The following is a 24,937-nucleotide window of genomic DNA, read 5'->3' on the forward strand; positions in this document are numbered from 1 at the left end:
TGTAGGAGCTGTGGCCAATGTTCCCCCTAATTCCTCCTCAGCTACGTGTATAAAAATAATTCTTAAGCGAGATTATTTGTGCGCGCATTTTTAAAAACTGTGCGTTCAAGTTAGAATAAATGTAATATTTTGTGTTTTCACTACAATTTGTTGCGCGTGTGTGGGGACATTGGCTGTGGGAAGCATCGGTCTGTGAATCCTGACAGGAATTTAAACGCAGACCCAAGTAGTAATTGATATATTTATATCACAGCAGAGAGTCCCCTTTATATTTTTAGTTTCAGGTTGTTTGTACTACTGCGAAGTATCAGTAATAGTGGAGGGAAGTAACCCTGTGCCTCCCGGATTCACATGCCATTTGCACAATGTCCTCATGTTTGCTGGGGGTTTCCAGGTGCCACAATCCAAAACACAGAGGATTTGCTTTCAGAATAAAATCAGCAAAACCATTTTAGGGAACCATTACTTTGGGAAATTGAAAGCTCAGATAATAAGACACTTGTCATGAGATTGCTGGGCTTATCTTTGCTGCTCCAGCTGAATAGAATATTGAGCACTCAGCAGGCTGTACCACACTTGTACAATGCCCCATTCAACTGTACAGATCTACAGCAGCCAGCAACAGACCACACAGCTATCGATCATGTGACACAGCGCGGTGACGTCTCCCCTTCTGATTGGCCAAGCTACGGCAAAGGGGTATACTCCGTTCCCAATGCCTGAAGGTTTCGGCTTTTGCCAGTCCTCTCCTCCCTAGAGAGAGTGACACAGGGAGAGGGCGGGGTGTATAGTGAGTGACACAAGGAGAGGGCGGGGTGTATAGTGAGTGACACCGGGAGAGGGCGGGATGTATAGTGAGTGACACAGGGAGAGGGCGGGATGTATAGTGAGTGACACAGGGAGAGGGCGGGGTGTACAGTGAGTGACACGGGAGGCGGGGTTTTGTTGCAGCTCAGTGCTGAGGGGCGGCTGTGAGTCTTTACTTCCTCAAAGTGGTCTCTGTGGCGGGAGGGCGGCCGCTGTGACCGCAGAACAGGCTACTGACCTGGGAAATACCTCACTGGCGTGTGCCGTGTTCAAGCAGGGTAAGTGGGGGGCGACCGGGGTGGGAGACACGGCGGGTTGTGAGTCGGCGTGGGAGATACACAGTGAGCGCTGTGTCGGTGCGCACTTACACTAGTTCGGTGTGTTCCCCCAGTGCTGCCTCCTCCAACTCACACGAACTGAGATTAGTACAAAACTTCCTGCCTCCTCCCTCCGGACATGTTTCAGCACTTTCCAACCTGCTACTTTCCAGCTGTTCCTGAACTACATTTCCCAGCAGCGCTTTGGTGTGGAGGAGGAGGAATGCTGGGATGGATTTGTTAAGCAACCACCAGCTATCATACCTATCATAGCACAGCTCTCCTGTCACAGGCTTCCTTCCCACAGCTGAGCTTGAGACTACAATACCCAGCATGCTTTCAGCTCAGCAGTTGGACTACAGGGACTGACCGCTTGTCCAGCACTTCTCTGTGTATGTTTGGGGTCAACGCTTGTATGGTACCTGGGGGGGGGGAGGCACCTCATCAGCCACCCCATCAGCAACTCCCACCCCATCAGCCACTGGCACCCCATCAGCAAGTTCCACCCCATCAGCCACTGTATGGTACCTGGGGGGAACACCTCATCAGCCACCCCATCAGCCACTCCCACCCCATCAGCCACTGTATGGTACCTGGGGGGGGACACCCCATCAGCCACCCCATCAGCCACCCCATCAGCCACCCCATCAGCCACCCCATCAGCCACTGTATGGTACCTGGGGGGGACACACCCCATCAGCCACCCCATCAGCCACCCCATCAGCCACCCCATCAGCCACTGTATGGTACCTGGGGGGGACACACCCCATCAGCCACCCCATCAGCCACCCCATCAGCCACCCCATCAGCCACCCCATCAGCCACTGTATGGTACCTGGGGGGACACACCCCATCAGCCACCCCATCAGCCACCCCATCAGCCACCCCATCAGCCACCCCATCAGCCACCCCATCAGCCACCCCATCAGCCACCCCATCAGCCACTGTATGGTACCTGGGGGGGACACACCCCATCAGCCACCCCATCAGCCACTGTATGGTACCTGGGGGGGACACCCAGGTCCGGACTGAGAATTAAAATAGGCCCTGGCATTTCAGGTACACAGAGGCCCAATCAGCCCACATAGAGGCCCAAAGAGTCCCCACCAGCCCACTAAATACTGACTTTCAAAGGAACCTTATAGCAGCCCCTCTGGCATTTGCCAGAACCCACAGATTGCCAGTCCGGGCCTGGGGACACCTCATCAGCCACCCCATCAGCCACTGTATGGTACCTGGGGGGGACACCTCATCAGCCACCCCATCAGCCACTGGTACCCCATCAGCCACTGTATGGTACCTGGGGGGGGGGACACCTCATCAGCCACTCCCCGGGAATCATTCCTACTAGTTGGCCCTTATCTACTAACACAGGGCATTATTTGTATATTGTGCCCAGCTCTGCAGGAGATCCCTTGTTTGGCGACGAGCGGGACAGATACAATTTTAGGTTGTCCCCTGCAAATTAAATTTTACCCTTACACATTGTAAGGGTTAGTGCAAACAAAGAGATTTGGGGAGATTTAGTCGCCTGGCGCTGCATTTTCTGAAGTCGCCCGAAGTTGCCTCACGAGGAAACCTCGGGCGACTTCGGAAAATGTAGCGCTACGTGTGCTTTAGAGCAGGCGACTTTTCATTATAGCGGATGGGAAGACATGCGAAGGCAGTTCGGGGAGATTGTCGCCAAGAAAAAGAGGGGTTTAGTCGCCAGGCAACGAATCTCTTCTTGTGGACTAACCCTAAGAGCATAAAAACTAGGCCGGAATCAGGACCCCTGTGCTGCAAGTTTTCAATGCTATTGCCATTATACTGCCCATCAGGCATTCAGACTGTAGCTGTCCAGCTGTTGTTGGAACTGCTTCGGCTGTCAGAGGGATGCTGGGAGTTGTAGTGAACAACAGTTGTAAATGAAGCAGGTCACACATACCCCCATGTGTCCCCCATAGCTTTCCTGCATTGACCTCCTCTTAACAATGGCCCTGTTCTCACACGTGTGTCTTGTTTTCCATCTCGTAATGCAGATCTGGCCTCCCTGTGGGCATCTAGCTGTTTAACTACATCTCCCAGAATTCTTAACTACCCGAGGCAAAGCTTGTTGTTTACTACCAGGTTTAAAATCTTTCAAACATGTTGAAAGTTGCTGTTCTTGCACCTTGCAAGCTTCACTGTTCCCATTACCCAAGTTTCATTGTGTGTATGGGTGCTCTGACCCCTGCTCCTCAGAGTATTGTTCCTATTGGGCAGTGATAAATTGTAGCACTATTGCTGTTTCTGAACTGGGAATTAAGTCGAGCTATAGGTTAACCATCTCTGATATGGGTCTTTCTCATCTTAACATCCCATGACCTCCCCTTTGTTTTCTTTCATCCCCCCTTTGTTGTCCTCCCCTGTCAGTATGATAAAGCTGACATGATTTCCCCCTGAGGGGCTGTATTTTCTCATCTCATCCCCCTGCTTCCCTGGTTTTCCTACAGTAGAGCAGATACATCTGTTTGACGTGTGAGGAGTTAATATTAAAAATAATCACTGTGCCATTTCGCTCTGATTACCCGTGTCATGCTGGAATGCTTAAGTAGGTGCCTGGGGTATGTTCTGACACTTGCTTTTCGCCAGGGTAGAAATTAATAATTCATTTCCGGACAATCGCAGCGTTGAACTTCAACTATCTAAAAACACATATCTCCTTACCCCCCCCCCCGACTGCCAACTGTGCCCAACCCACTCCTTGGCTTTCTCTCGTTCCTTTCTTTTAGTTTGGAAGCATTTGACTTCTTCATCTTTTATATTGGCCTGTATTTGTCTGTGTGGCAGTTTCATCCTAACTGGCAGAGCTGCAAGATATATGAGTGACAGTAATATGCTTCCTAGGCCTATTTGCATGACCTTGCACGTTGATTTATAGTTATTTCCTACATTTGTTTGCTGTTATTGTCACCTAGAGGCACATTTATTGAAGGTCGAATTTCGAATTCATGTGAGTTTTTAAAAACTCCCATAAATTGGAAATGTATTAAATGTATAGAGTGCTTTATTCTAAGCAACTTTACAACTGGTCTTCATTATTTATTGTTTATAGTTTTTTTTTTAATTTGTTGCCTTTTTCTTTTTTTCCATCTAAAAAAAATTGCTCTTTAAGGCTACACCTTTGTTTTACTACTAGGGATGCACCGAATCCTGGATTAAAAAAAAAAACTCGAATTAAATTTCCGAAAAAAACTTAAAAAAAACTTAAAATGTCAGGAAGGCTGCAAACATCTCCAAATTGATCCCTGGACATCTTCCATTAACTTAAACAGCAATTTGGCAGGTTTTAGGTGGTGAATAGTCGAATTGGAGTATGATGATAAATCTTGAAACTCAAATTCAAATTTTTTAAAAAAAACTTTAACTACCTAGCTGAATCTGACAGTTACCATTATAATATTAAAAAATTTGAATTTCGGTTTAGAATTTTCAATTCGACCATTGATAAATGCCCCCTAGTGTTCCCAAACAGGCAGTTGGGGGGTGAGTGGCACCCCAAAAATGCATCACGTTTATCCGTAATCATATATCGGTGTTTATGGATGCACTACATTCTCCATTATGGATTTGACTGAATCCTGAACCAAAATCTAATTTGCACATGCAAATTAGAGAAATCCCAGGGAGAAAAAAAATTGTCAGTTTTAGTTGTCATGAGATTTTACGGTTTTTGGATTTGGTTCGGCCAGGCACTTGTTTGTATGTGTCTTAATCTTGTTGAAAAAGGCTCTGATACAGCCAAATCCCCAATCTGGTTCATCCCTAAATATTCTTGCTTAATCACACTTAGCACTTGCTAAACTAATCTCATATTTCCTCAAATCTGGCTCACATTTAGAAGAACAGATTGTACTTAAATATTTGTGGTCTTTTTCTTGAATCCCTGGTGGTTAGGGTCCAAATTATCCTAGCAACTATGTATTGCTTTAAATAAGAGAATGGAATATGAATAGGAGAGACCTGATTAGAAAGATGAGTCATAAAACAAATGTGTGGCCTTAAAGAGCAATTGTTTTTAGATGGAAAAAAGAAGAAAAAGGCAACAAATTAAAAAAAAAAACTATAAACAATAAATAATGAAGACCAGTTGTAAAGTTGCTTAGAATGAAGCACTCTATACATACATTTTCAATTGCTTTCCATCTTTTATTTTTTACCATTTTCACAAAATTTAAGTTAAATGTTTGTATCTCTAGTGTTTCAGTCTGGCAGCTCAGTGATCCAAAAGCATCTGAACTGTTACAATTGGCTACATATAATTGATCCATTTCTCGGCAATATCTGTGGAATATTAGCAGCGATTGTATCAATTCTAACAGCTGCCTTTAATGAAAATCAGGGATTCTTCTCAGCAGGGACAAAGATAACAAATGTATTAACTAAATGTATCAATTTAGAACAGTTAAAGAGTCGGCGACCCCTCCCAGAGCTGCTTTCGAAGGTGAAAAATAATACTTTACACTTCAGGGTCAGTCCACACGAGCAGATTAGGGGAGATTTAGTCGCCTGTCGACTAATCGCCTCTTCGTCTGGGCGACAATCTCCTCCTCCTGTCTTCCCGTCCCCTATAATGAAAAGTCGCCTGCGCTAAAGCACATGCAGCGCTTCGTTTCCGAAGTTGACCTTTTTTTCATCCCTTTAAGTCAATGGGAAGTCAATTAGATTTGCTCAAAACCAAATCTCTCGCATTTAATAAATGTGCCCCTAGATGATGTTGCATAGTGTTTGCTTTGCCGGTAATGTGCAGGGGCGTTAACTAGAATTACCCTTTTTTTGATTCTGAATAATTTAATATTTTTTTTTATCCCTTTATGTTTTATTTCCACTTACTGCTGCTTTATGGTGCCTCTGCTGCAGCCAGGAATGCAGTTTTGCAAAGCTGGCTTTCTTTAAATCCCTTATTAAACAAGAGTTATTAGTATAACAAGCCACTTCTCTTGGGATGCTGTGTTCCACTTTATTTTTCCATTTCAGTGTTTGATCATCTGTTTCCTTGAATGGCAAGCATTTTTTTTTTTTTGGCTTTTCTTCAATGAGCCCCAAGTGCAAAATAACATAAGTGCCTTCAGTGAGGAGTAGATACTGATTTAGATGCAATACTTTGTTCCTGGGGGGTTGAAATTGTTATTGATTATTGCATAACATGGTTTGGGAACATGACCATGCCAATAAGCCTGAGTAGCTAGCGCCTGGGCCTATAAGCTGCATTATGTCTAAAACATGCAATTAATAGGATGAAGGGATTGTCTATGCTCCCTTGCTAATGGGAAGCAGGTCACTTTGTCGTTTTTTTTTTTTTTGGTTTTACGCTGCTTTAAAAAGGGGCCGTAAATCTGCAAAAGTGCTTGTCCCGATAATTGATGTTAAGGGATTCTGTCATTTTTATAGTGTCGTTTTTAGTCCTAAATGACACTGCTTACACTAAAAATAATTCATTCTGCCGTATAAAATTTAATTCCTAATCCAACAATTGTAGTTTTTTTTTAGTTGTAATATTGGTGTGTAGGCGCCATCTCATTTTGCCTGGTCATCTGCTTTCAGAAAGAGCCACCACTTTACAATGGAACTGCTTTCTGGCAGGCTGTTGATTCTCCTATTCAATGTAACTGAATGAGTCACAGTGGGACCTGGTTTTTTACTATTGAGTGTTGTTCTTAGATCTACCAAGGAGCTGTTATCTGAAGGGGAAGGGAGGAGGGTGATATCAATCCAGCTTCAGATTTCTGAAGTTGCCTCGTGAGGAAACTTCACGTGACTTCGGAAAATTGAAGCGAATGGTATGCCATCCCGCCGGCAAGAATACGAATCACCGGCGGGATAACATACGAATCGCTTCAGTTTTCCGAAGTCGCGTGAAGTTTCCTCATAAGGCAACTTCAGAAATCAGGCATTTGGGGGAGATTAGTGACTAATGACTAATCTCTCTGTCTGCCACCCCCCTGTGTGACTGAAGTTTATCAGAGCACAAGTCTCATGACTGGGGGCACCTGGGAAACTGAAATGTCTAGCCGCATCTCAGATTTTAAAATGAAATACACAGACATCTGTTTGCTCTATTGAAAAACAGATTTCAGTGCTGAATCCTCTGGAGCAGCACTATTAACTGATGCGTTTTGAAAAAAACATGTTTTCCCAAGACAGTATCCCTTTAAAGTTATTGTATTCTGATGATTTGTCTGCAACTGTAAGCAGTTAAAAACTTGTTTCTGCCAGCAGTACTTTCAGTATGCAGTGATTTGCTAAAATAGTCTTGTGTAGGCTGTGTGCAAAGCCCGAACAGCATGTGGTGAGAGGAACTTGTAGTCATTAGTGCTCGCTTCAGTGGGTTTCAAGCACGCTCGTTTTTCATTGTGAAATTGAGTAACATTTACAGCGCTATAGAGAAAAGCTATTTTCCCACTGAGAATTGCTTTTAAAGTTGTCACATACCAACAGATCTATCGATGGAGTTTAAATTTATTCTCCTTAGTCATGTACTTGGCACACTTGAAACACAGCTGCTGGCGGATCTGTTTTTCGGCATCTTCCTTTGCTGTAACTTTGTACATGAATAGATTTGGGAAACATGTAACAAATGAAGAAAAGACCAGTTTGCAGCTGTAGAAATCAGGACTGTTGGGGTTTCAAAATTCAAATATTTGTTTTTTTTCTGTAAAAGGCTGTTCTTTCCAGAACTAAACAACGATTATAGTTAAAGAAACAATGAGTAGAAATGTGCACCCTGGAACCTTTCAAATGCTGTTAAACTGCATCTTATTATTTTTTAACACATTTGTAAAGCGAAAATAGTACAATAGATGGGTTTATATTGGGGATGCATCGAATCCAGGATTTGGTTCGGGATTCAGCCAGGATTTGGCCTTTTTCAGCAGGATTCGGCTGAATCCTAGTGTCTGGCCGAACCGAATCCTAATTTGCATATGTAAATTAGGGGTGGGGAGGGAAATCATGTGACTTTTCATCACAAAACAAGAAAGTGAAAAAAATATTCACACGTTTTCCTTTCCCACCCCTAATTTGCATATGCAAATTAGGGTCCGGTTCGGTATTCGGCCGAATCCCAACCCGTGGATTCGGCCGAATCCCAAACCGTGGATTCGGCCGAATCCCTAGTTCATATAGAGGTAAAAAGCTGGAAAATTAAGAGGAGGCCTCTAACATTCAATAATCAGCTAAAGAGCTTCCACACGTGGCCTGATATTTTTAGTAATTATTGACCAGACTGATTATCAGTCCATACTTTAAGGGGCAGGTTTATCAAGGGTCGAATCGAAAATTCCAAATTTTTTATGGTCAAAACTGTCAAATTCGATTCAAGTTTTTCCAAAAATTCAAATGAGATTTTTGAGAATAATCATACTCTGGACCTTTAAGAACTCAAATTCTACTATTCGGCACCTAAAACCTGCAGAATTGCTGTTGGAGTTTTATTTTTTTATTTTTGTTAGAGAAAAAACTCGAATCAAGTTTTTTTTAATTCAAATAGAATTCGTTTTGAGTTTCTGGTTTGATTTAATTCACCCGAGTTTGAAAAATTAGATTTTTTTAAAATAAATTTCACATGAATTAAAAATTCTGCCTTTGATAAATGTGCCTCTAACTCTCTGCAGAGCATTATGGATTTCCCCAACAAAAAAAGTGCTGTATTTTGCTGTAGCACTGCCTAAATGTCCAGGTCTTTTTGTCCCAAGACACTGAAAAAGTCTGTTTATATCCTTTGGTTTAGAACAATGTGGTCTGCAACCAATATTCCCACATATCTAAAGTGAGTTGAGCTTGGATGTTTTGGATATGTACTGGCGAAGTTTTTTTGGAAAAGCACAGCTCCTTGGCATTTGCCTTTAGAGATAACCATTTGATGGGATGTTTCTAATGGAGTAGGGTGAGACTCGAACACAGGTCTCTGTGCTGCATTGGTGACCATAATCCAGTTTAACGCAGTGACATTTCCTCCTACAGTGCAGACTAGTATATAAAATAAGAGAGGAAATTCATTCTTGGATTACAATGGCCCAGACCCTCACAAAGGATTAGAGTTGAAGTGTTTGAATAACTGCCCAGTTAAGCTTACGGGATTCTGTCATGATTTTTATTATGTATTTTTTATTTCTAAATTACACTGTTTACACTGCAAATAATTCACTCTACGACGTAAAATGTAATACGTGAACCAGCAAGTATATATATTTTTTTTTAGTTGTAATATTGGTGTGTAGGCGCCATCTCAGGTCATCTTGCCTGGTCATGTGCTTTCAGAAAGAGCCAGCACTTTAGGATGGAATCTCTTTCTGGCAGGCTGTTGTTTCTCCTACTTAATGTAACTGAATGTGTTGCAGTGAGACCTGGATTTTTAATATTGAGTGCTGTTCTTATATCTACCAGGCAGCTGTTATCTTGTGTTAGGGAGCTGTTATCTGGTTACCTTCCTATTGTTTGTTGTTAGGCTGCTGGGGGGGAGGGGCTGATATCACTCCAATTTGCAGTACAGCGGTAAAGAGTGACTGAAGTTTATCATAGCACAAGTCACATGACTAGGGGCTCCTGGAAAACTGACAATATGTCTAGCCCATATCAGATTTCATTATTAAATATAAAAAAATATGTTTGCTTTTTTGAAAAACTGATTTTAGTACAGAATTCTGCTGGAGCAGCACTATTAACTGTAAAACTGTGTTTTGTGGAAAAAAAATTTTTTTTCCCATGACAGTATCCCTTTAGCTGCACATACTGATTCCATTTAGGTCCTATTGAAAAGGACACTTTTAGTACAGCTAAGCTGAATGAGCAGTTGCAAGGACTACAAAATCTGTAGTGACTTGAGTCTGTATAGAATAGACAGTGGTAGCAGAACTCTATCTCCCTGCATACTGTCCCGGGTTAGCAAATCACAGCTTGGCAAAGTTTGCTTGTTAGCATTGTATATCTTCTTCCCTCTATGCACTTCAGCATTCACACTTCTTTATCTTTATTTTCCTAAATATAAGAAAACCTTTCAATAAAGAAACTGCGTTTCTTCTACTTTCCTGAAGTTACAGTAGTGTGTTTTCAGTGCTGTAAAATACAAAATCGAAGGCAGACTTCTTTTGAATAATCTATTTATTTTCCTCCTCCTGCTGCCTTTAGGACTCGTTTAAAGCTGCCATGATGTTGCTTAGCCTTTATCTGAAAAGGTGAAGAGTTCTGTGAAAAAAAAGGGAAAAAAAAAATGGCCGATAAAAGTAGCAAGCCTGGACTGGTGTTCGTCGAGGTGGAATATGATTATGAATATGAATACAAGAGCAAAAAGATTGTCATAAAACAAGGGGAAAAATATATTCTGGTGAAAAAGTCAAACGAAGATTGGTGGCAAGTAAAAAAGGATGAAAACGCGAAACCTCTCTATGTACCTGCACAATACGTTAAAGAAGTTGCTAGAAAAGCTTTGATGCCCCCTGTCAAACCGCAGAGCTTGCTGCCCAACAGCCCACTGAAAGTTGCTCATAGGTCCACAGAGAACATCAATAAATCTTCCGAACTTTCCAGCTTTGGAAAAACCTCTTCGTTCCGAGATACCAACCAGAATATGGGACCCAGCAGTAGTCCTGGGCAGACTAGAGCACTGACTCTAGATCTTGTGCACAACAATGGCAAGCTGAGTTGTGATTTGCATTCACCGAAAGGCACTAGCCGGAGTCCGTCTGCCACTCACTTTCCTGGCCCGGAGTTGATGGAAGTAGAAAAGACGAACATCTCCAACGAGCATTCGGGGGATTCTGCTGGCGATAGCTCTGAGAAAATTCTTCTGGATTCTGAGTCTGGAGATGAACTTAGCAGTAGCTCAACGGAACAATTACAGGTGAGACATTATTCTGTCCGTTGTCTTTTCTCTACTTCGTTGTTTGTGGCTGAGGTTCAAGGGCGTTCCTCTCAGTCAGGTCTTGCTTTTTATCCAATGGAATGTTAACACGACAACCAGTGCGCTGGACTTTTCTAATTAGAGACATTTAAGTCCATGAATAATGGAGGCCAATGCTGGAAGTTTGTTAAAGGGATTGTTCAGTAGAAAAATAAAAAATGGTTAAATTAATAGGTTGTGCAAAATAATATTTTCAATATAGTTAGCCAAAAATGTAATGTAAAAAGGCTGGAGTGACTAGATGTCTAACATAACAGAACACTACTTCCTGCTTTGCAGCTCTCTTGGTTTCCACTGATTGGTTAGTAGGCAGTAACCAATCAGTGACTTGGGGTGGGGACACATGGATCATAACTGTTGCATTTGAATCTGAGCTGAGTGCTGAGGATCAATTGCAAACATTCTAAACAGTTAATGTCCCATGTGGCCCCCCTTCAAATTACTGACTAACTCGGAGTTAGAGAGCTGAAAAGCAAGAAGTAGTGTTGTGTTCTGTTTTGTTACACATTCGCTCACTCCAGCCTTTATACATTACATTTTTAGCTAACTAACTATATTAGAAACATGTTTTATTTAGCACAGTCTATCTATCCAGTTTTTATTTTTACACTGAACTGTTCCTTTAAACCTGCCTGATAGTTACCTGTCCGATTTTCTGCTCGTATCTGTCAGTTACGAAGTCGACAATGGCGCACACATAAGCAGAAAAGCTGTTAACTCGGTGGGTAGGGGCCAACTCGGACACTCAAAGGCACATTTATCAAGGGTCGAATTTCGAATTCATGTGCGTTTTTTAAAACTCCCATAAACTCCCATAAATTTTAAAATCGACCAATCGAAATGTATTATTAAAATCAAATTTTTTTAAACTCTGATGAATTGAATCGACCCGAAAACTCAAGCCGAATTGGTTTTGATTTAGAAAAACTCGATTCAAGCTGCAAACATCAACAAATTGATCCCTGGACCTCTCCTATTGACTTATACAGCAATACGGCAGATTTAAGGTTGCAATAGTATAATTCGAGTTCTTAAAGGGCCAGAGTATGAGAAATCTCGAATCGAGTTTGGATAATTCACAATTCAAATTTGAGAGTTTTGACCAAAATATTTTTATTTATTTAAATATTACTGTGCTGGATCTTCCATCGTTTGTTTCTTTGTGTTCTCTGCCTGCTAATGTAAACATTAGGCTATTGCCACACAAATGCGGATCAAGGTCTGCGGAGAAATGCAGGCCGAGAAAATGCGGGGCCTTAGCCTAAAAACTTCTGTCAGGAAATGAATTGTTTGTGTTTGTACTGTGTGGGTTGTTGGTGAAATCACACTTAGCAAGGTGTGATCTTGCTTCATAAGGAGTCCAAGGACTTTGGAACCACTATATCCTTGTCATAAATTTGTGCAAATAAAAATATGGCTGTTGGATTCAAGTCTCATAGCAGTGCAAGTTTTGTAACTATAGCAGATCCCATGCATCCAGAAAATGTTTATTATTATTATTATTATTATTATTTTTTAAGTATATAGAGCTGGCACATTCCACCGCTTATCATCTCTATTTAAACTCTCCAGATTACATGAGTAGGTTATACAGGTAAAAAAACAAACAAACAATGATTTGTTGGCTCTTTATAATTTTAAAAAGAAAAATGAAAAATACAAGTCTTCAGGTTCAACAAAGATGCGTTTATGTGCAGTAGGTGTATATTAAACAGAGTGCATTGAGCATAGCCTGTATTCTCACTCCACTCCAAAGGTTTATTGTAGGAGGAGAAAGTAAAATGATTTAGTTCCTGTCCTACTTTTGGTGAAAGGAAATGCTTTGTATAAGGATCTGCTGCCAGCTAGCTAAAGAAGGTGGTATACTGCACAACTCCAATTATAAAGGTGCTTTTAAAGGACAATAAAACTTTATAAACGGGGCAGGGCCACTGGCACCCCACTATTTTTTTAAAATTTCTTAGCTTTTTTTCTCTGCTCCGGTTAAAGGGGTTGTTCACTTCCAGACACTTACCCCACCCCCTGTTCATCTGTTTTCACATTGTCCATCAGAAATAAAGACTTTTTTTTCAGTCGCCTTAAAGGAGAAGGAAAGCTACCAAGGCAGTTTATTGACCATAGATAAGCCACAACAGTGCAAGCTCGAACACCATTTTTATTCTTTAGAATTCTTTTCCATACTTGAGTAAACGACTCTAGACACTCTCTGTTTAGGATAGCAGCTGCCATATTAGCTTGCTGTGACATCACTTCCTGCCTGAGTGTGTCTCCCTGCTCACTCATAGCTCTGGGTTCAGATTACAGCACAGAGGGGAGGAGGGAGGGAGAGAGGAGCAAACTGAGCATGCTCAAGCCCTAGCCCTGGAGTTTTATGCTGAAAACAGGAAGTCTGATACAGAAGCCCATGAGTACACAATAGAAGGAAAGAAATCTGTTTCTTTTGACAGAGGACTCGGAGCAGCATTACTTTGAGGGTTTACTGTCGTATTTATATAGACCTATCTGATAAAGCTTACATTATTTTAACCTTTCCTTCTCCTTTAAATTTTTTACAGTTTTTCCAAAACTGTAATTTAAAATGTAATATTCCTGTTTTAGTCTGGCAGCTCAGTGATCCAGTTGCAGATTCTGAACTCTTTCAATTTGCTGCATTTAGTTGATACATTTCTAAGCAGCATCTATGGGAATATTAGCAACTATTATATTCGTTCTAACAGCTGCCTTTAATGAAACTCTGGGATTTTCCAGGGCAAAAGACAGAAAATGTATCCACTCAATTTAGAACAATACAAAGTCGATGACCCCCCCAGAGCGGCTTCAAAAAGACATAAGAAGGTGACAAATTAAATTTGAAACCTCAATATTAGAAACGGTCACAAATAGAAAATAGAAAGTATTTTTTTAAAAAAAGTCTTTGTTTCTGTCTGAAAACAACTGAGAAAAGTGTTGGAAGGTGAACAACCCCTTTAAGTAAAAACTGCACTGATCTGGGAAGATTACTCTCTTAGTACTGCGCAGCCATCTTGATAGGTTTTAAAGGGGTTGTTCACCTTCCGAACACTATTTTCAGTTCAGTTGTTTTCAGATTGCTCCCCAGATACTGTCCATTATTTGCTTTTTACCGTTTTTTCAAAATCTAAGTTTAAAGTTTAGTGTTCCTATTTCTGGCAGCTCAGTAATTCAGACTCTAAACTGTCACAATTTGCTCCATTTATTTGATACAATTAGTTGATAACATTTCTCAGCAGCATCTCTGGAGTATTTGCAACTATTGTATAAATTTTAACAGCTGCCTGTAAAGAAACACAGAGATTCTGCTCATCCGGGACAAAGATAAGAAATGTATCAACTGAATGTTTACAGGGTCGGCGACCCCCTCCAAGAACTGCTTCAGAAGGTGAAAAATGACACTTTACACTTAGAAAAACGGTCAAACATAGTAAATAGAAAGTCATTGGAAAAAGTTGTTTTTTTCTGGAGATCTAGCTGTTTGAAGGTGAAGCACCCCTTTAAGGATTCAAGGCTAAACTTTTTTTAGTGTAAGGTTATGAGTTGTCTGCAAGACTTTCCTTAACTGTATAAAAATAATAACCTAGTTGTTTTTAGCATTTTTGAATAGCACCATACCCCCCCTTTTTTTCAATCTATGAAATGTGATGTATCCTGAGTGCCTTGGAGTCTGCAGAAAGAATGCTGATGTTAGGACCTGGCAAGTCCCATAGAATGAGCACCTGGTGATATGTGATTGCCTTGTGTTACTATTATAAGAGTCTAAAAATACAGAGCCCCAGGTCATGGAAAGCAGTGGCTTTTCTGAAATCTTAAGGGATATATGTACACAGGTGATATGGGGGTGTTCCGTGTTGTGTGCCATCTGTTGTATCTGCTTCCATATGGAAGAGGCAGCAAATACATGTGTATAGTGGTGACCTGAGCTGACTGCGAGGAGATGTACTTATATTTAGCAGTGCTGAATGGGGCTGTCTGTTAACTGTATACAAATCCAGCAGATTGTGCTTCAGAAGAGCACACGCAATGACCACATTGCTAACCTATTTTAAGGGATTCTGTCAAGATTTTTATGGTGTCGTTTTTTTTTTCTTTTTTTTTCTAAATTACACTGTTTACACTGAAATAATTCACTCTACAATATGAAATTCCTTTCCTGAACCAGCAAGTGTATTTTTAGTTGTTAATATTGGTGTGGAGGCGCAATCTCAGGTTATTTTGCCTGGTCATGCGCTTTCAGAAAGAGCCAGCACTTTAGGATGGAACTGCTTTCTGGCAGGCTGTTGTTTCTCCTACTCAATGTAACTGAATGTGTCTCAGTGGGACCTGGATTTTACTATTGAGTGCAGTTCTTAGATCTAACAGGCAGCTGTTATCTTGTGTTAGGGAGCTGCTATTTGGTTACCTTCCCATTGTTCTGTTGTTAGGCTGCAGGGAGGGGGGAAGGGAGGGGGTGATATCACTCCAACTTGCAGTAAAGAGTGACTGAAGTTTATCAGAGCACAAGTCACGTGACTGGGGGCAGCTGGCAAACTGACAATATGTCTAACCCCATGTCAGATTTCAAAATCATATATAAAAAGATCTGTTTGCTCTTTTGAGAAACGGATTTCAGTGCCGAATTCTGCTGGAGCAGCACTATTAACGATGCGTTTTGAGAAAAAAAAACAACAGTATTACTTTAATGTGCAGCCCAATACTGACTGACTGTCCAGAGATCACTTCAATATGGCTGCCTTTACAATTGATATCCTGTCTTCCATGATTTACAGTTGATATTGCACATGCTAAAGGACAACTCCAGCAGCTACTAATACACAAAAGTGCTTGTGGGGATTTCCAATGTATCTGTGAATGACCTGGCAAAACTTATATCAAACATATAAAAAAGGGGTTTGAACCCGACCCCGTGTTTCATTAGTAATTAACTCAGTACCAGGACATTATCATAGCAATCTGCCCTTTCTGCTGTTTTTCATAGACTGGCACTGCCTTGGTTGGTTGTGCCAGCACATAAAGTATGTCGAACAAGCAATTTCAGCCATGAGCTGGTTAACATTTTAGTTAGGATCTTAGTTTTTCAGATTTACAGTTGGAGCATTCCTCCTCCGATCGAGGCGTTGTTTTCCCAGCCATTTATACTGTTCTAGGCTGTGGCCTATTTGCAAAGACTTAGTCTTCTATCCTCTTAAACGTGATGCACGTGGATTATGAGGAGGCCTGTCCTGGTTTCATTAATTGCAAGTAGTTAAAGGGATTCTGTCATGATTTTTATGGTGTATTTTGTTTTATTTATAAATTGCACTGTTCTACACTCTCTACAATATAAAATGTCATTCCTGAACCGGCAAGTGTATTTTTTTAGTTGTAATATTGGTGTGTAGATGCATCTCAGGTCAGTTTGCCTGGTCATGTGCTTTCAGAAAGAGCCAGCACTTTAGGATGGAACTGCTTTCTGGCGGGCTGTTGTTTCTCCTACCCAATGAATGTATCGAAGTGAGACTTGGATTTTTACTATTGGGTGCTTTTCTTAGATCTACCAGGCAGCTGTTATCTCATGTTATGGAGCTGCTCTGCTCTGGTTACCTTCCCATTGTTCTGTTGTTAGACTGCTGGAGGGGGGTGATATCACTCCAACCTGCAGTAAAGAGTGACTGAAGTTTATCAGAGCACAAGTCACATGACTGTGGACACATGGGAAACTGACAATATATCTAGCCCCATGTCGGCTTTCAAAATGAAATATAAAAAAAATCAGTTTGCTCTTTTGAAAAATGGATTTCAGTGAAGAAGTCTGCTGGAGCAGCACTATTAACTGATGCGTTTTGAAAAAAAAAACATGTTATCCCACGACAGTATCCCTTTAAGATCCTTTTTGAAAATCACCATGCTGTGTTTTTAATCCACTTCCAGCAGCAGAACTTCCAAAAATATACTGCTGCAAGTAATACAGCTGTACAGATCATTATGACCACGGTATGCGGAATGTGATGAGTGTAGTTCAAACTTGGCCTAAGGGGCTTGGACTTCCAGGCTATAGTGGTTTAGATAACAATTTGAAAGACATGGAAAGCTAAATCCTGACTCTGATAGAGCTACAAACATAGCCACTTTTGCTATGTATTCAGTAGGGATTCGGTATTCGGCCGAATCTTTCACAAAGGATTCGGGGATTCGGCCGAATCCCAAATAGTAGATTCGGTGCATCCCTAGTATTTAGCAAGGGTCACAATTTTTTGATGTGATCCCTTCCCGACAGGTCTCCCTAGACCCCCATTATGGTATAAACTTTAGACTGGAGATCAGTCAGGCCTAGTTCGTTGGTGGGCAAATTGGGTAAAGATCTGATCATCTGAGATATCTCGCCAAACAGGTGGATCATACAGTTGTATGTCCAGCTTGAAATAGAGGGGAAACTATAATCATTGGGGGTGCCAAAAGTTAGGCTGCAGAGACGATCCTAGAAAAAGATGGCAGTTTGCTGCTGGTTGGTGGTTTCTAACATATGGAAACCCAGGTTTTGACAGTTAGCTATGGTTCACAGTTCTTGAATTGGATGACCTCTCCTCTGTATAGAATGTAATTTATTTAAAATGTAGGAGCAAGTACCGATCATTTGGTAGCGGCTCAAGTATCCAGTAAGTGCCAACCTGGTCACATGTCCCTCACCCCACGAGGGATGGTTATAATTTCTAATTCCATGTATAAACGTATAATACTGACTCCATATACTCAATGATCAAATTATGGTAAAACTGCTAATACAGCAGGCATGACATTGCAGTACTTTGGGTTTGTGGATCACCACAACTCTCGGTATTTTCCTGCCCTCTTTTCACCTTTTCGATACATGACATTCTCTTGGGCTTTGTGGTTTCAGCACCCAAGACAAAAGCCTATTTTCAATTTCAGAGCTGCGGCTGCTGAGAAATGCTTGGTCACTAATTGCATTTCTGTAGACCCTGGGCTATAGCCTTGTTATATGCTCCTGGGGAACAGAGCTTTCAGTGTTGCACTTTGCTTTCTGGTGCTCACACATTTATGAATCTTGGCACAGTTCCCATTTACTTGGGTCATTCACTGGCTAAATCAATTTAAGCAAATATGTAATCCCAAAATAATTTCAGACTAAAAAAAAAAAAATAAGTGAAAAATGCACTTCATAGCAAATTGGGTTATAGAAAATATTTGTACACCGTGATATTAAATAACTGTGTAAGATGAACTAATATAAATAGTAATATAAATGGGAATTGAAGGATAATCTCTCAAACTGGAAATGGACCTGGATTGGCTAAAGTGCACCAGATCACATACAATCCAACCAGGGTTTCAGTGCTAATGTTCCAGAGGCTCATTAACACTCACTCTTTTCTTAAAGGAGAACTAATGCCCAACTAAAGAAGTAACTAGAAATGTTGTACATTATGTTTTGGGCTTCTGTACCAACCCAAGGCAACCACAGCCCTTTAGCAGTAAAGATCTGTGTCTCCAAAGATGCCCCAGTAGCTCCCCATCTTCTTTTCTGCTGATTCACTGCACATGCTCTGTGCTGCTGTCACTTACTGAGCTTAGGGACCCACTGACAATATACAGTACACATAGAATAGAAAATGTCTAATATAAGGTTGATTAGTAATTAATACAGATAATTACTACATGGCAGCACAGAAACCAGTGCAATTAACATCAGAATTTAATAATCAGCCCTGTAGCATCAGCTTATATTACAGGGGAAGCTCATTTTCTGCTGGATAATTAGTGACGAGCCCTAAGCTTAGCTTCTCAACAGCTGCTCAGAGCCCACTGAGCATGTGAGTGTAGACACTTTCCAAGATGGTGACCCCCTGTGACAAGTTTGAAGTCCTGGATTATTGCTGCTATTGACAAGCTGAAACTTTTGACTGGTGCAATAAGATAATTATATAAAATATTGCATTTTTAGCCATATTCATTTTTAGGGTCAGTATCCCTCCTTCCCCCAGATGCAGTCTGTTAGGCTTTGAGATAAAGCTCATTATAAACAGCGGACCTGTGATTTGTTTTGGCTCTGCTAGTAGGAACCGGAAGTAGCGCCTGACTTTACTTTCATTTTCAGACTTTGCCCTAAAACATTAATAAAATAAAAGTAATAAGATCGAATCTCCATATAAGGATTAATTATATTTTAGTTAGGATCAAGTACAAGGTACTGTTTTATTTTTACAGATAAAAGGAAATCTTTTTTTAAAATGTGAATAATTTGATGGAGTATATGGGAGACGACCGGAGTTTTCTGGTCCCATACCTGTATATATAAAATAAAAATACTTCTTTAGTAAGCCTTTGTTTGTACGTTGAATACATTGAGTGTATTCAAGTGACCCCTGGCTTAACCATAGCAGCCTGAATTATGTTTTAAGTACAGTGGAATTTTTTTTTCTTTTTAGTCAAATGAATGGGTCATATAGGATGGTTTAAAAAAAATAAACCTACTTCCAGTTCCAGAAAAGAAAACGTAAAGTCAGCATAAAAACATCAAACGACTTCTTTGTTCTAATTATGCAGCTTCTAATTTTCCTGCCTTTACAGTAAGTAGAACATCAGATAACGGCATGTTACAACACCGTGCCATAGAACTCTGTGGCAGAAGAGAAACCAGTGAATACAGGGACTCGGTGGCACTTGGTGCAACAGGCAGTTTGACTGTCCTAAACAATGGCTGCATTCCACCTTCACTCCTTTCACTTACTGCACTCTTTAACTTTGAAACCCCTTCCATAAAAACAAACCTGTGGGAATATTATTTGTTTTCGACAAATAAGTCCATGCTAAAGGCTCCATTTATTAGCATTTATTCTTTAAGGGGAACTATTTCGAACATGACAATTTAATATAAGCTTCCTCAAACTGAAGTAAAAAAACTTTCAATAAAATGAATTATAAATTCTGCATTGTTTCTGAAATAATCAAGTTTATCTTCACTATCCCTCTCTCAGCATCTGTTTCTCTCCATTCTGTCTTCATGCAGCAGTTGGGTGTCAGATATTAATTCACAGTTAGATCCAATATATCTTATAGGGGAGCTCCCTTTCCTAGCAGATGAATTAGAGCTCACTCAAATAATTGATTCCAGTACAAACAAAATAACTGCCTTTTGCACAAATTCTGCATGTAGAGAGACAGGATTTCTGGTGCTTTTAATAAAATGAGCTTGAACATATCTTGTAGGCAAAAGGAACCTCCCTATAAGATATATTGGATCATTCATCTGACACCCAGCTCCTGAATGAAGACAGAATGAAGAGAAACAGATGCTGAGAGAGAGATAGTGAACATAAACTTGATTATTTCAGAAACGGTACAGAATTTTTAATTGATTGTATTTAGAAAGTTTCTCATTGCAGTTTGCTGAAGCTTATATTAAATTTTCATTTTAATGCCATATTTTATATACTGAACTAATTGCACCAGCCTAAAGTTTCAGCTTGTCAATAGCAGCAATGATCCAGGACTTCAAACTTGTCACAGGGGGTCACCATCTTGGAAAGTGTCTGTGACACTCACATGCTCAGTGGGCTCTGAGCAGCTGTTGAGAAGCTAAGCTTAGGGCTCGTCACTAATTATCCAGCAGAAAATGAGCTTCCCCTGTAATATAAGCTGATGCTACAGGGCTGATTATTAAATTCTGATTTTAATTGCACTGGTTTCTGTGCTGCCATGTAGTAATTATCTGTATTAATTACTAATCAGCCTTATATTGTGACATTTCTATTCTATGTGTACTGTATATTGTGAGTGGGTCCCTAAGCTCAGTAAGTGACAGCAGCACAGAGCATGTGCAGTGAATCAGCAGAAAAGAAGATGGGGAGCTACTGGGGCATATTTGGAGGCACAGATCGTACCTGTGAAAGGGCTGTGGTTGCCTTGGGCTGGTACAGAAGCACAAAACATAATGTACAACATTTCCAACCTACTTCTTTATTTAGGCTTTAGTTCTCCTTTAAGTCGGGTTGGGAGCAGTACCTGTCCAAAATCACTAAAACATACCAGCTCATGCCCCTGTCTTTTAGACCAATACTGCCCAACTTTATATAACCTATTAGATATTCAGGGGTAATTTCCTCGGAAATGATCTAATTAAAAGAAGTCTATGGAGACCCTCGGCAGGAGCAGCTGTTTTTGTGCCTCCAGGTAAATTACAAGGTAGAAAATGACCTATTCCCCGTGGTGCTGTCCTTTCTCACGGCTTCTTTCCTGTGATAGCCCTGGTTTACTAGGCAAGTCCCTGAAGAGCAGCGCAGGTATATATTTTATTTACATATGATCATTCAGAATGTTTTACAACAGTAGTGCCTAAGGATGCACCTAAAAGTTTGTGTTATGTTCAGACAATATCACAACAGAGCACTGTAAATGAGCTGGTTAAAAAAGGGGGTGCACCTTTCCCAGGACCTGTTTTCTTCCAGTCATGTGATTCTATATCGCTCTCAGAAAGTAAAGGAAAGAAACTAAAGCCTATGATTATGGTATAACTTTGCCTTATCAGCACGGCCTCTAAAGCAATTATTAGAGTTTTATTTAAGAACTTAACTGATGATGCTGAACTGTGTGCTTTGCAAGCAGCCAGACTCCTTTGGCTTCAAGAAAGAAAAAAAAAAATTTTTTTTACTGTAAAAAAATAAATAAAAAAAATAGAAGATGAATCTGATTAACTCAAGATTACATGCTTTTCAGGTGTATATAATACAGGTATGGGATCCGTTATCCGGAAACCCATTATCCAGAAACCCCCGAATTATGGAAAGGCCGTCTCCCATAGACCCGATTTTTTCCAAATAATCAAAATTTTTAAAAATGATTTCCTTTTCCTCTGTAATAATAAAACAGTACCTTGTACTTGATCCCAACTAAGATATAATTAATTCTTATTGGAAGCAAAACCAGCCTATTAGGGTTATTTAATGGTTACATAATTTTCTAGTAGAAGTATGAAGATCCAAATCACGGAAAGATCCATTATCCAGAAAACCCCAGGTCATATGGCGGGAGACAAGACGACTGATATCAGCAAAAGACTTAGATATTGGTCAGCTCATCCATTTTCAAGGTCGGAAAATTTAAGGCTCCTGAACATTGGCCACAGTTTACTGCTGAATCATCAGATAGAGGTAGAATTCTATCGTTTGTACCTGTATATCTGACGATTCAGCTCTAAATGGTTGCAGTAAGCATTACATCTATGGTCACCTTAGTTTCTGGACGTTATCAGAATAAAATATGAGCTCGTTTTCTAGGGATGCACTGAATCCACTATTTTGGATTTGGCCGAATACTGAACTGAATGCGAATCCTAATTTGCATATGCAAATTAGGGATGAAAAGGGGGAAACTTTTTTTACTTCCTTGTTTTGTGACAAAAAGTCATATGATTTCTCTCCTGTTGGTTCGGCCGGGCAGAAGGGTTCGGCCGAATCCGATTCCAACTGAAAAAGGCTGAATCCCGAACCGACTTCTGGATTCGGTGCATCCCTATCATTTTCCTTCTCACATCAGATTTGCTGAGGATAAGCTAATTGTAGGACACAGCAGTAAAGCTGTCTGAGCCTAATTTTCTGGTTTCATAGGAGCAGATATAGTTAATTTAGGTTGAAAAAAGACTATAGTCTTTTCAAGTTTTGCATTTAGTAGAACATTCTGTTGCATATACTACAAGCCAGCCTTCATTCTTTCCTACTTTAATGGAATTAGGGAAAATTGACTGAGCATTTTACTTTAGCCCCAATTATTTGTGGAGCTTTAATTGTCAACTTTCTATTTTTCCAATCATTTGGGTTGATAGCCTGAATGACTGAAACTTAAAGGAACAGTAACACCAAAAAATGAAAGTGTTTTAAAGTAATAAAAATATAATGTAGTGTTGCCTGGCATTGATACAACTGTTGTATTTGCTTCAGAAACTCTTCTATAGTTTATATAAACAAGCTGCTGTGTAGCCATGGGGGCAGCCATTCAAAAGCTGAAAAAGGAGAAAAGGCATAGGGTACACAGCTGATAACAGATAAGCTCTGTAGTATACAATTGGATTCTTCAGAATATATCCGTTATCTACTGTGTATCCTGTGCTTGAATGGCTGCCCCCATGGCTACACAGCAGCTTGTTTATATAAACTATAGCAGTACTTATCTGTTATCTACTGTGTATCCTGTGCTTGAATGGCTGCCCCCATGGCTACACAGCAGCTTGTTTATATAAACTATAGTAGTACTTATCTGTTATCTACTGTGTATCCTGTGCTTGAATGGCTGCCCCCATGGCTACACAGCAGCTTGTTTATATAAACTATAGTAGTACTTATCTGTTATCTACTGTGTATCCTGTGCTTGAATGGCTGCCCCCATGGCTACACAGCAGCTTGTTTATATAAACTATAGTAGTACTTATCTGTTATCTACTGTGTATCCTGTGCTTGAATGGCTGCCCCCATGGCTACACAGCAGCTTGTTTATATAAACTATAGTAGTACTTATCTGTTATCTACTGTGTATCCTGTGCTTGAATGGCTGCCCCATGGCTACACAGCAGCTTGTTTATATAAACTATAGTAGTACTTATCTGTTATCTACTGTGTATCCTGTGCTTGAATGGCTGCCCCATGGCTACAAAGCAGCTTGTTTATATAAACTATAGTAGTACTTATCTGTTATCTACTGTGTATCCTGTGCTTGAATGGCTGCCCCCATGGCTACACAGCAGCTTGTTTATATAAACTATAGTAGTACTTATCTGTTATCTACTGTGTATCCTGTGCTTGAATGGCTGCCCCATGGCTACAAAGCAGCTTGTTTATATAAACTATAGTAGTACTTATCTGTTATCTACTTTGTATCCTGTGCTTGAATGGCTGCCCCCATGGCTACACAGCAGCTTGTTTATATAAACTATAGTAGTACTTATCTGTTATCTACTGTGTATCCTGTGCTTGAATGGCTGCCCCCATGGCTACACAGCAGCTTGTTTATATAAACTATAGTAGTACTTATCTGTTATCTACTGTGTATCCTGTGCTTGAATGGCTGCCCCATGGCTACAAAGCAGCTTGTTTATATAAACTCTAGTGTTTCTGAAGCAAAACACTCCATTTTTACTAGCACAGGGCAACAGTATATTATATTGTCTTTCATTTAAAGCACTTTTTGGTGTTACTGTTCAATTTTAAGGTGTTGTTCAGCTTCCATCTTTTATTTTTTCCAAAATTTTAGTTGAATGTTCATGTCTCTGGTTTTTCAGTCTGGCAGCTCTCTGAACTGATACACTTTTTGCTCCATTGATTGATCCATTTCTCAGCAGTATCTGTGGAATACTAGCAACTATTGTAACAATTCTAACAGCTGCCTTTAATGAAACTCAGGTATTCTGCTCAGCAGTTACGGCGACCACCCCAGAGCTGCTAGAAGGTGAAAAATGAAAATTTTCGCTTCAATATTAGTTATAAAACTATCTCAAAAAAATAATTGTAAAAAGTCTTTATTTCTGGTGAACTGTCTTAAAACAACTGAACTGAAAAAAAGTGTTTGAAGGTGAACAACCCCTTTAATCTGCCAATGCCCCATACACTAGGAGATTTGGTGCATCAGCAGATGAACATTTCCAGCATGTCGGTGAACCAGCCAATATCCATTGAGCAAGTGTAGGGGTCAATATGGTCTCCCCACCATACATGTACTGAATTTACCAAATTCATATGATTTTTATCAAATGTTCGGCGGGGAGAAAGACTTGAGTGGCGTTGAGTACAACTATAAGGAAGTGCAAAGAGTGCATTAAGTAGGAAATGTGTAGGAGAGAACTAAATGGGCAGGGCCCTCTTTACTTCTTGTTTTATGTTATTGGTTGTTGTTTTAT

At 40.4% G+C, this 24,937-nt stretch overlaps 1 protein-coding gene across 5 annotated transcripts in view; it reads left to right on the forward strand.

Moving 5' to 3' along the window:
- The first annotated feature begins 904 nt into the window (after positions 1-904).
- The window catches only part of arhgap12.S (Rho GTPase activating protein 12 S homeolog), a 70,725-nt gene continuing 46,692 nt past the window's right edge, over positions 905-24,937 (forward strand). For 2 of the 5 annotated variants that reach the window (XM_018268601.2, XM_018268602.2), the window contains exons 1-2: positions 908-1,085; positions 10,272-10,983. In XM_018268601.2, the coding sequence (XP_018124090.1) occupies positions 10,354-10,983 (630 nt within the window). In that variant the 5' untranslated portion in view covers positions 908-1,085; positions 10,272-10,353. 5 annotated transcript variants of the gene reach the window in all.

Source organism: Xenopus laevis, chromosome 6S (assembly GCF_017654675.1).
Source record: "Xenopus laevis strain J_2021 chromosome 6S, Xenopus_laevis_v10.1, whole genome shotgun sequence".
NCBI classification, from domain to species: Eukaryota; Metazoa; Chordata; class Amphibia; order Anura; family Pipidae; genus Xenopus; species Xenopus laevis.